The 12308-nt window shown below is 34.9% G+C and overlaps 1 protein-coding gene across 12 annotated transcripts in view; it reads right to left on the bottom strand.

The window, feature by feature from the left end:
- TRDN (triadin) overlaps nt 1–12308 on the bottom strand; it is a 370366-nt gene that overhangs the window by 118783 nt on the left and 239275 nt on the right. For 11 of the 12 annotated variants that reach the window (XM_082406161.1, XM_082406160.1, XM_082406155.1 and 8 more), the window contains 4 exons: nt 9289–9318; nt 8550–8567; nt 4671–4703; nt 4525–4551 (listed from right to left, as the gene is read on the bottom strand). In XM_082406161.1, coding sequence (XP_082262287.1) covers nt 4525–4551; nt 4671–4703; nt 8550–8567; nt 9289–9318 — 108 coding nt within the window. The remainder of the gene's footprint in view (nt 1–4524; nt 4552–4670; nt 4704–8549; nt 8568–9288; nt 9319–12308) is intronic. The other variant, XR_014248698.1, reaches the window with a different exon arrangement.

Below are 12308 nucleotides of genomic sequence, written 5' to 3'. Positions count from 1 at the left end.
TGCAGAGGAAGGAACACTCCCAAACTCATTCTACGAGGCCACCATCACCCTGATACCAAAACCAGACAAAGATACTACAAAAAAAGAAAATTACAGACCAATATCACTGAGTAATATAGATGCAAAAATCCTTAAAAAAGACTAGCAAACAGAATCCAACAACACATTAAAAGGATCATACACAAAGATCAAGTAGGATTTATCCCAGGGATGGAAGGATTCTTCAATATACACAAATAAATCAAAGTGATACACCATATTAACAAACTGAAGAATAAAAACCATATGATCATCTCAATAGATGCAGACAAAGCTTTTGACAAAATTCAACACCGATTTATGATAAAAACTCTGCAGAAAGTGGGCATAGAAGGAACCCACCTCAACATAATAAAGGCCATATATGACAAACCCACAGCAAAACATCATTCTCAATGGCGAAAAACTGAAAACATTTCCTCTAAGATCAGGAACGAGACAAGGTTGCCCACTCTCACCACTATTATTCAACATAGTTTTGGAGGTCCTAGCCATGGCAACCAGAGAAGAAAAAAGAAATAAAAGGAATACAAATTGGAAAAGAAGTAAAACTGTCACTATTTGCAGATGACATGATACTATAGGTAGATAATCCTAAAGATGCCGTCAGAAAACTACTAGAGCTAATCAATGAATTTGGTAACGTTGCAGGATACAAAATTAATGCACAGAAATCTCTTGCATTCCTATACACTAACAACGAAAGATCAGAAAGAGAAATTAAGGAAACAATCCCATTCACCATTGCAACAAAAAGAATAAAATACCTAGGAATAAACCTACCTAAGGAGGTAAAAGACCTGTACTCAGAAAACTATAAGACAGTGATGAAAGAAACCAAAGATGACACAAACAGATGGAGAGATATACCATATTCTTGGACTGGAAGAATCAATATTGTGAAAATGACTCTACTACCCAAAGCAATCTACAGATTCAATGCAATCCCTATCAAATTACCAATGACATTTTTTATAGAACTAGAACAAAAAATCTTAAAATTTGTATGGAGACACAAAGACCCCGAATAGCCAAAGCAATCTTGGGAAAGAAAAACAGAGCTGGAGGAATCAGACTCCCTGACTTCACACTATACTACAAAGCTACAGTAATCAAGACAACATGGTACTGGCACAGAAACAGAAATATAGATCAATGGAACAGGATAGAATGCCCAACGATAAACTCACGCACCTATGGTCAACTAATCTATGACAAAGGAGGCAAGGATATACAATGGAGAAAAGACAGTCTCTTCAATAAGTGGTGCTGGGAAAACTGGACAGCCACATGCAAAAGAATAAAATTAGAACACTCCCTAACACCATACACAAAAATAAACTCAAAATGGATTAAAGACCTAAATGTAAGGCCAGACACTATAAAACTCTTAGAGGAAAACGTAGGCAGAACACTCTATGACATAAATCACAGCAAAATCCTTTTTGACCCACCTCCTAGAGCAATGGAAATAAAAACAAAACTAAACAAATGGGACCTAATGAAACTTAAAAGCTTTTGCACAGCAAAGGAAACTATAAACAAGACAAAAAGACAACCCTCAGAATGGTAGGAAATATTTGCAAACAAATCAATGGACAAAGTATTAATCTCCAAAATATATAAACAGCTCATGCAGCTCAATATTTAAAAAACAAAAACAACCCAATCAAAAAATTGGTGGAAGATCTAAATAGACATTTCTCCAAAGAAGACATACAGATGGCCAAGAGGCATATGAAAAGATGCTCAACATCACTAATTATTAGAGAAATGCAAATCAAAACTACAATGAGGTATAACCTCACACTGGTTAGAATAGGCATCATAAAAAAATCTACAGGGCTTCCCTGGTGGCGCAGTGGTTAAGAATCCGCCTGCCAGTGCAGGGGACATGGGTTCAAGCCCTGGTCTGGGAAGATCCCACATGCCGCAGAGCAACTAAGCCCGTGTGCCACAACTACTGAGCCCATGCTCTACAACAAGAGAAGCCACTGCAATGAGAAGCCCACGCACCGCAATGAAGAGTAGCCCCCCTCGCTGCAACTAGAGAAAGCCCGTGCGCAGCAACAAAGACCCAACTCAGCCAATAAATAAATAAATTAAAAAAAAAAAAAAGAAAAGAAAATCTACAAACGATAAATGCTGGAGAGGGTGTGGAGAAATGGGAACCCTCTTGCACTGTTGGTGGGAATGTAAATTGATACAGCCACTATGGAGAACAGTACAGAGGTTCCTTAAAAAACTAAAAATAGAATTACCATATGACCTAGCAATCCCACTACTGGGCATATACCCAGAGAAAACCACAATTCAAAAAGACACATGCACCCCAATGTTCATTGCAGCTCTATTTACAATAGCCAGGTCATGGAAGCAACTTAAATGCCCAACAACAGATGAATGGGTAAAGAAGATGTGGTACATATATACAAAGAAGTACTACTCAACCATAAAAAGGAATGAAATTGGGTCATTTGTAGAGATGTGGATGGACCTAGAGACTGTCATATAGAGTGAAGTAAGTCAGAAAGAGAAAAACAAATATCGTATTATATTAACGCATATATGTGGAATCTAGAAAAATGGTACAGATGAACCAGTTTGCAAGGCAGAAATAGAGACACAGATGTAGAGAACAGACATATGAACAGCAAGGGGGGAAAGCGGAAGGGGGCGGCTGATGGGATGAATTGGGAGATTGGGATTGACATATATACACTAATATGTATAAAACGGATAACTAATAAGAACATGCTGTATAGCACAGGGAACTCTACTTCACCTTGCTGTACAGTAGAAACTAACACAACATTGTAAAACAACTATACCACAATAAAAAAAATTTTTTTAAATAAAAATAAAATCATTTAACCAAAAAAAAAAAAAAAACTCTTAAAACTGATTATACCCATAGTCATTCTTTATGTCTCCCCGTGTTTATACGTTTTCTGATGTATGCTCTATTTCAGCTTTCTGCATATGTACATAAGTGAGAATATGTGTTATGGCCCAGTTATGGGAACGTTACCCCCAAACACATAATCTGTTCTCTGTAAGGTAGACAAAAACATTCATTCCTTCTCAAAGGTAAGTAATGTCAATGTTAATGTGAAGTGTGAAATGTGTGATTATTTCATATTGTAAATTATTTAAAAGTCATTCATATTTATATTTTTTAAAAATATGATTATCCTATTTGATATTTCTCTTTTCATCCACTCAAACGTTTTCAAGTTCCTAAAATGTTCCTGACATTATGATAGGCACTCTGGGATAAAGATATAAAAAACAATCTTCATATTCTAATTTCTGACTATTTAAAGTGGAAAAAAGAAAAGGCAATATGATTATAAGAGTATGTTAAGTGTTTTTATATAAAAAGAAAATGATGCTATGGGAACTAGCTGGAGAAACTCCTAAATGGATTTGGGTTTTCTGAGGAAGTTTTACAAACCTGGAAGAAGAATAAGAAATGTGGTTTCGAATCTGCAGTTTGCTGTGGTCTGTGACAGGGGTGGGAGTATAGTTGAGCTAGATTTGCATGGTTATTTACATAATATTGTAATTGCTATTTTAATGTATTGCCAATGTAAATGCTATTTCCATTTAAATAAAATATGATGGAAGGAGTGACTAATGGACATTATATGAGGTTATGACAGCTTACACACACACACACACACACACACACACACACACACACACACACACACAATCAGTAAAGTTCCTTGAGCAGGAGTTGCATTTATTTTCATTTGAAACAACAAATAGGGCAAGTTAAATGCCAGAAACCTTTAAGAAAATCATTTGGTATCTACACCTAATGCGTTCTTAGTTTCTGTTTGTTTGTATATGTGTTTTTCTGCTTGTCTGATTGTCAGTTCACTTTTTTCCCCTCATTCGAATATAAATTGACTGAAGACAAAATCTACTTCTACTCTCATTGCAACTCCCCTGAGTACTCAAGATGTGTCATTAAATAACATTTTGAATAGAGAGAGAATATTTGCTGGAATTGAATATTTCATATTTTCAAAACAAAGCAATGTCAGATGCACTTATAATAGAAAGGGTTTTGTTTTTGTTTTTGTTTTTGCTTTCTACCCTAAACTGTAAAATATTGCTTCTCAAACACTACTTTGACTAATGCACTGGGGATCTTAGGAAGTTGCAGATGCTGATTCAGTAGATCTGGGGTGGGACCAGAGATTCTGTATTTCTAACAACCTCTCAGGCGCTCCTAATGCTGCTGGCTCACAGAACACACACTGAGTAGCAAGAGTGTAATGTACTATTTGGCCTCCATTTTCTAACATGGCATTGGTGTTAACTGTACGACAAGAACTTGGAAAAAAGACATCTCATATGATGGAAGGGTTTCCTGCCCTTTCCAGTCATGGCCCTTACCCCCGTCTGAGGGTACATCATTAATAAACCTTGGACATCAGGTAGAAAGACCCCAGCAACCCCAGTCTGACTCACCTGAATGCTCCTTCTTTGGTGACTTTGCTGTATCAAACAAGAAAAGAAAACAATTCAACACTTTATACCATTTGATCACATTTCATTATTCAATTGCAAGTTAATATCTTGAAATTAAGAGGATAGAGGAATTTAAAAACAGTTACCTGGTTCTACATGTTTTTCTTTCTTTTCCTGTTCTGAAACATATTATTTTTGTTATTATTATTATTCCAATTTTATGTGTCACAACTTAATTGTCCTAACACAAAGAAACATATGTCTAGTGCTGTATTGCACCAATAATGGCTGCCATGAAAAGACTAATATCCGACGTATATTTAAAAAGAGTTTTTCCAATCTTCCTCTGTTTTCCCTCACAGAACAGCAATAAAAATTATTCTGAATATTAGAGGAATTAAAATTTTTCATGGATAATAAACTAGAAAGATAAAGTAGGGTCTATAAAGGATGGAAAAAATTTTAATTTCCTTTCTTACTAAATCAACATGAAATAAATTTGGGATAAAAAGTAAGCATAAAGGATAATTATTACAGCTGTTTTAAAATAATTCTCAGATAAGGATGAACAGATTTCCTCTGGACTTTCTCTCCTAAGGTGAAATTTTCTTATATTGCAAAGGTATTTGTTTAGCTAAGACAAAGTCTGCGCTGAGGCAGATTTAAGACGCTAAAAATAGACTAAGAATTTTCAGGGGGAAGCAAAACACACTTCCCTTGTTTTTAGGACAAATGCTCCTTATAGAGTATTTTTCAGATAGTGTTCCTTTTTAAGAACCCACTTTTGCCAATGTTATATGAGATGAAGAATCATTCTGGCCTCAAAATTAAGCTAACATTTGTATTATAATAAGCACTAATTTTATATGAAGTGTAGGTACTAATTTTATATGAAGTGTAGGTACTAATTTTACATGAAGTGCTATTTTCTACATTTCTATTCTTATTTATTTTGACTTGACAAGCTTGCCAAATTAATTTAAATGATTTTCAAGAAATACTTTAACATAGACACATTATTATCTGATTTTTTAAAGAAAAATAATAAAGAGATTTCTTCGTTTCATTTAATGAATATATTTTGGAGACTAGAAGATGTTTATGCTGGAAGAATTCTAAGAACTATATTTTATTTTATTTCTTTTTTTTTTTTTTAATAATGAAACTCTCTAGGAGTGAAGCCAGCATTTTTTAAATTTATTTATTTTTGGCTGTGTTGGGTCTTCGTTTCTGTGCGAGGGCTTTCTCTAGTTGCGGCAAGCGGGGCCACTCTTCATCGCGGTGCGCGGGCCTTTCACCGTCGCGGCCTCTCTTGTTGCGGGGCACAGGCTCCAGACGCGCAGGCTCAGTAGTTGTGGCTCACGGACCTAGTTGCTCCGCGGCATATGGGATCCTCCCAGACCAGGGTGCGGACCCGCGTCCCCTGCATTGGCAGGCAGACTCTCAACCACTGCGCCACCAGGGAAGCCCCTAAGAACTATATTTTAGAAACATAGAGTGTCATCGAATCTCCTATGGTTATCTCATCAGTCTCTCAAGTGTACAATTTTGTTTACCACGCTTGTACTTGTGAAGGTATAATGAGCAATTTATTCACTCCCAAGATAGCAGGCAGGCAATAAAACAAATAAAACGAATGGCTTGACCAAGTGTTACAAGTCAAAGGTAAGAAGCATACGTGACTTAGCTAAAATTAAACACAGGTAAGAACATTAACAAAAACTGTCTGGAAAACATGGAGTAATTAAATGCATTGCTTAATTTATTGCTGAACTGAACCACCAATTATCAAAACATTTCTAAGAAATTTGTAAAGTAATAACAATCAAAAAAAAATACTGATAGTAGCTTTGGGTATGCATCAAAATCAATTACCAGTTATCTGTGAGATTTCAAAGTTAAAATAAGGGTCTTCCAATCATATCAGGAAGTAATTGTATAAGCAGAAAAATACCCGTGCAAATTTGGGATGATGTGCAAGAAAAGGCTGTCAAGTGCATTTATTATATGGGAAAATTCAAGATGTAGTTATTGAATTATCTTAATAAATACAGGGCTTCCCTGTTGGCGCAGTGACTGAGAATCTGCCTGCCAATGCAGGGGACACGGGTTCGAGCCCTGGTCTGGGAAGATCCCACATGCCGCGGAGCAACTAGGCCCGTGAGCCACAACTACTGAGCCTGCGCGTCTGGAGCCTGTGCTCCGCAACAAGAGAGGCCGCGACAGTGAAAGGCCCGCCCACCGCGATGAAGAGTAGCCCCCGCTGGCCGCAACTAGAGAAAGCCCTCGCACAGAAACGAAGACCCAACACAGACAAAAATAAATAAATAAATAAATACAAATTAATTCATGCTTATATCTACAGGGACTGCCAAATCATACTTATAATTGATTTTTTTATTTTTTATTTGGAAAAATTATAGCTCACTAGAGTTAGCAAAAATATATACAGGAAGGTCCCATGTACTCTTCTCCCTGTTTTCCCTACCATGATTTGTTTTAGACTGCAAAAAAAACAAAAACACAACCAACTTTTAAGTTGTGGTAACTAGAAAAGAAAAAGCAAAATAAGAATATAGGGTTGGAGATGTATAATTGAATAAAGCAATCTTAAAGTAAAAACAACAACAACTGAATCCAGCAAATTCAAAGATGCGACAATAACAACAAAAGCAGGTCCAGATGATAAACTAGAGCAAATAAGTTAATTTGAAAAGAATTAGTAGTTGTTTAGAGGAAAATTCTTTTTCTTGTCCTTATTACTGCCAAAGTCAATCCACAGAACTTCCCAAGGAGGGAAGCAGTTGGAATGTTAAATGAATGCCTGGGAAGGCATGTTTATTTATTAAATATATCAATGCTCTGAAGATTGTCAAGGAGCTGCAGTGTGTCTGTGGGAAATTTTAAATCATATAGACTGTAATAAAGCAAGGGCCTTAAGGTTACATATATATTATTTAATACCATTTTTCAAATCTCCAGTTGTCCTCCATTTCCCTGCTGGTGCAATGGTTTATAGAGTGGTTTCTGTATCAGTGTGCCAGTGCCCATCAGCAGCTGTGCACACACATAAATCTGGGATTGAAATATCACATACTTCTCTATAGACAGATTGTTCCCCTTGGCTGAGTTGTAGTGTAACTTCATGATTCTCTCCATAGGACATTTTAGAGCACTTTTATGACATGAAAGGTCTCAATGTCCTGACCTTTGCAGGACCAAAATGCATGTAAATCTTTTTTTAAAATTGGTATATATTTTAAAACATGTTTTTAATTTCACTAGGATTTTTTTAAAGCTCTGCATACCTGGAAATGGAATGATTATTAATGGCTAATTGAATAAGGTTAAGTTGATATTTTTTGTTTCTGTTTGTTTTTCTTCAGAGAAGAGTATACATTTGCAAAAGACGCAACCTCAAAGCATCAAGCTTTACTGAATTGTTAGCAAGCAAGCTTTAATAATGTGTTATAGCAACAGTGGGTGCCGCCTAAGTTATGAATTCCAAACAATACAGTTTCACAGAGCTCATAGTGCTTGTAGGGAAAAAGGACATTGTTATGGACAAAATGTCACATATCATGTGAACATGCCAAAATATTTATGGATTACAAGAACAAAGAAAACAGAAAAGAGATTGTAAAACTAACCTGAAAAAGAACTTCTGTTCTATATTCTAGCTACAGAACTAACCAGATTACAGAGACTAAATTTCCACTAACATAATACAGTTTTGGTTAATGGAATGAAGTTATATTTTTTGGTTAAGACTGTGGATAATGTTATTAGACGATTGCATGAATTTGAAAAAGGACTCTAAGAAAGAGTGCCATGCTTTTCAGTCCACTCTGACCACCCCCTCCCCAGGTTGTATATTCTTTCATTCCGACAAAAAAAAAAAAAATAGAGTTCACATGCATAAAACTATTAGAAAAGGGAGATTCAAAACCGCAAGTCTAAGTATTTCAGCAGGCCAATAGTAGCAGTAAATAGAAAAAATATATAATTTGCATGCCTTTCCTTACTTTTTCCCTTGGGTAGTTCTGTTGAAAGAAATATAAACAGAAAGCCATTGCTCATGAAACTTTCAAAGATAAAGTATACTCCCTCAACACATTGATTAGACTGTAATGTTTCCAACGCCTCCCCCCATTCTCTCCCCTTAAATTTCTCAGTGTTGCTCGGAGGTACTGCTGATTATCATAGGTGTTTCCATAAGTTAATTGTAAAGCATTATTTGACAATGAACCTAGGATTATACTGTTTAACTATTTAAAATGATTTATATCTTGTAGTCTTCTTAAATGTATGTGAACACAGAAACACCCTGTACACATAAACCCTTAGGAACAAATACAAAAGACACAGGTATACTTGCCACATGATTTATGATTTTATTCAAGACTTAAAGGAACTACTCAGTTCCATTGATGCTGGTATATCCAAGATTAATTAAATTTATGCTTTCTAGCAAAGTAAATGCTTGTTACTGAACATCGTTCAATTTCTTGTCCAGCAAACATTTCTTTGAAAATAATTACTGTGAAAGGTAAACATAGGCAATATTTATTTTTATTACTGCCAAATATTTCTCATAGCATTATTGTCAGGAAAGATTTGACTCTCTTTTTCTTTTTTTCTCAATATTTCTCTCTCTCTTTTTTATCCCATATTTAGTTTTTTCTTTTGTGTGACTCCTTTAAAAAGGAATGCTGCTTGGGGGTTCATTAAGTATAAGACAGAAAAAGGAAATAGTCCCAATACCTTCTGCAGTTGTTCTTGTTTTCTTGGAATCTGAAAATACAAATATAAATTACTGACAAAGCAGATAAGAAAAATCAACAACTGATAAGCTCACAACAAAATGTCCATACACTCTGAAATCATTTTCAATGAAATGGATTGATTGCATGTTGTATTTCTAGAATATGGGGCTTAAAGCGAAATTATTCTGTTTTTGAGAGGAAGAGTATTAGATTAAGGCAAGAAGTGAGAAACTTTTGATGTATAAAATATAGAAAAAATACAAAGGAAAATATCCATATCTAATTTGCATAGAAATTACATTGTGTCTGTAGCAGCTAATGACCTTTTAATAAAAAGTCAAACTGGGCAGATATACTGTCTGTTTCTATAGAGATGGGTTGGAATCCATGAATTTAGTTGGCAATTTATTCATTTGTTCAATCTATAGCAATCCTGGTGAAATGCATTGTACTCTCCTTGAAAAAATTGATGCATTCCCAGTACAAACATTAACTTATTCGTATTGTAATGAAAAAGAAACAGGTGATGATGGCTCATGGGTTACTGACGAACATATCATTTATTTAGTAACTGCTATGTAGTAACACGCATTCAGTGGTCAAAAGCCATCTATTCAATTTTTAGTCTTTTGGGTGTTCAGCCTATATCTGAGAAATTTATTATTTCCAGTATTTTTATACCATGAAACTATCTGTTCCTATCACTTGAAATTAAAAACAAGTGTTTTTTTTTAACTTGTTTATTTTAGAATGGAGGCATCTTAAATTTTTGCTTAGAATATTTCATTCTGTATATTCTGTTTTCTTTCTTTTACCTCTTCTGTAACTTAGTTTTTAAATTATCTGAATATTACTGAAATTAGAACCAAAATAATGAACTATGAATTTATACTTGCAAAAGACTGTTCTCTGGCTGACAATTATATGGCTTAGAACCTAGAGCAATAGATATTCACTAACAATTTGGAAGTTAATGAATCTGTGTGCCTTATAGTGATGTAGATGGATCATGATTATAGTTCCACAATGAAGTAATGGACCTAAAATGTTTGAAGATGACAGTGAGTAGGAGACTGTTCACAAAAGGCAGTTAGATCGTCAACTGAATTGTTTTATGAGAAAATGATAATCAGTAACAGTAATAGTGTGGTGAAAGTAATAACCTACTTCCACAGAAGTAGAAGCTAAAAACATATTTTAGGAGAGCAACTTGGGAAAAAAAATCTAGAAAGTCATTAAAATGAGCATACTTTTTGACACAGTAGTTCAACTTCTACATTTCCATGGAGAAACATGCAAAATTGTCATAAGAAAATCTTATAGGAAGATGCTTTGTTTGTGACATTGTTTTATACCTCTAAATAAGGGGAATATTAACCAGTACCCTCCGTACAGTAGGGGAACTGTTCATGGGATTCATAGTATATCCACATAATAGAAAAACATGGTCATTAAAATGATGTTTTGCAACGTCTTCTTTCTGAATTTCTATTTTTTCTGTAATTGGGTTATGTTTCACGTTTAAGAGAAAAACAAACTTTATTTTTTAAAATAATATATCCTTGAAACGAAACACTTATTTATTGAGTAAACATTTATTAAACACTATTGTGTCCAGCATGGCTTAGTAAAAAGAATTTTTGACTAAATATTTCTTAATACCTGCCACCTCACCCCAAAAACCCAATCGTTTTCTTGCTATTCATTTTCTCATCAGGAACTACAATGAAGTGGACCAAATTCATGATCTAAAACAAATGTGCTTTGCAAGCAATTTCTCATTCGTTTCCTTGATGAGTAATTATCCTAATTAGGTAAGCAGTTAATTCAAATATTAGAAAAATATTATATAAAACAATTCCATATAAGAATGTGATAAATGTCATCTATCATCTTACTCATATGTCTAGCTATTTATTAATAATATGCAGTGGCCACTCTTTTGGAGACACAGATTCTCATACCACAACAGATGAAAGTATGAAGTGGATAGTTCAATGGCTAGCACGACTTATCAATTAGTTTGGCCCCAGTATACTGGGATAGGATTTCTGCCTGTCCAAGAGGTTCTGTGATCCTCGTTGAGCAATCTTTCGAGCCCAGAGTACAGCCAATATGCAAAACACAGAAATATTATGGTGGGCACCTACACTTGAAATACAATTGAAGGTAACGCTTGGGAAGAATGTCTGAACAGCGGCTAAAATGTGGCATATTAGGACAAGATTATTTCCAGCCCCCCTATTTTTCAACTAGATGCTGGCACGGGGTAGGGGCGAAAAGCTTAATACAATATATGTAAGTCTGGAATGCCTGTTGTTTTTAATCTGTTTTTCTTTTCCCTGGTAATAAGAATTGATAAATATTATATTAGATATCCATTGTTCTGTAATAAAAGAATGCAAATAACATGAAGTCCAGGGTCAGGTAAAGTACATCACTTACTGAGATAAAGAAAAGTATTTCATAAAGTAGAAATGTAAAAAAATAAGTCATGATCTAATCAAGCAGGTCTTTAAAGTTCAATATATTTGCTGTAAGAACTGGGAGCTGTAGTGAAATGTACTTAAAATGTCATCATAATTTCATGTCTTTTGGTTAGGAGTCAACAGAGCAGCAGACTTATACAAGTAAGTACCTGAGCAACCAAAAAATATAATGCTTAAAATTGAAAGATCACATACTGACCCTAAAGAGCTATTAGTCCCAGCACTTAATACTCATGCTATTAAACTTCATTATGCCCTCTCAGCACTCTGCTGAAATGGCTTAAAAATATGATAAAGGCTTACTTGGTGAATATACCTCCCTAAAGGCCATCTGCCCAATAATCTGAACAACAGTCTTCTATTAAGAACATCGAGACCCACAGCAGCTGATTGAAAAGCAGTGATGTGTTTGCAATCTGTTCAATCCATCACTCACTCAACTTTAGCGATGTATCAGGTATGGTCTATTATGTTCATGAATGATGCCAGAGGAAAATGAAATACCAATTCATATTGAAGGGAAAAATTA

This window comes from Balaenoptera borealis, assembly GCF_965194805.1.
Source record: "Balaenoptera borealis genome assembly, chromosome: 9".
Lineage (NCBI taxonomy): Eukaryota > Metazoa > Chordata > Mammalia > Artiodactyla > Balaenopteridae > Balaenoptera > Balaenoptera borealis.
This window is presented reverse-complemented; position numbering and strand designations above follow the sequence as displayed.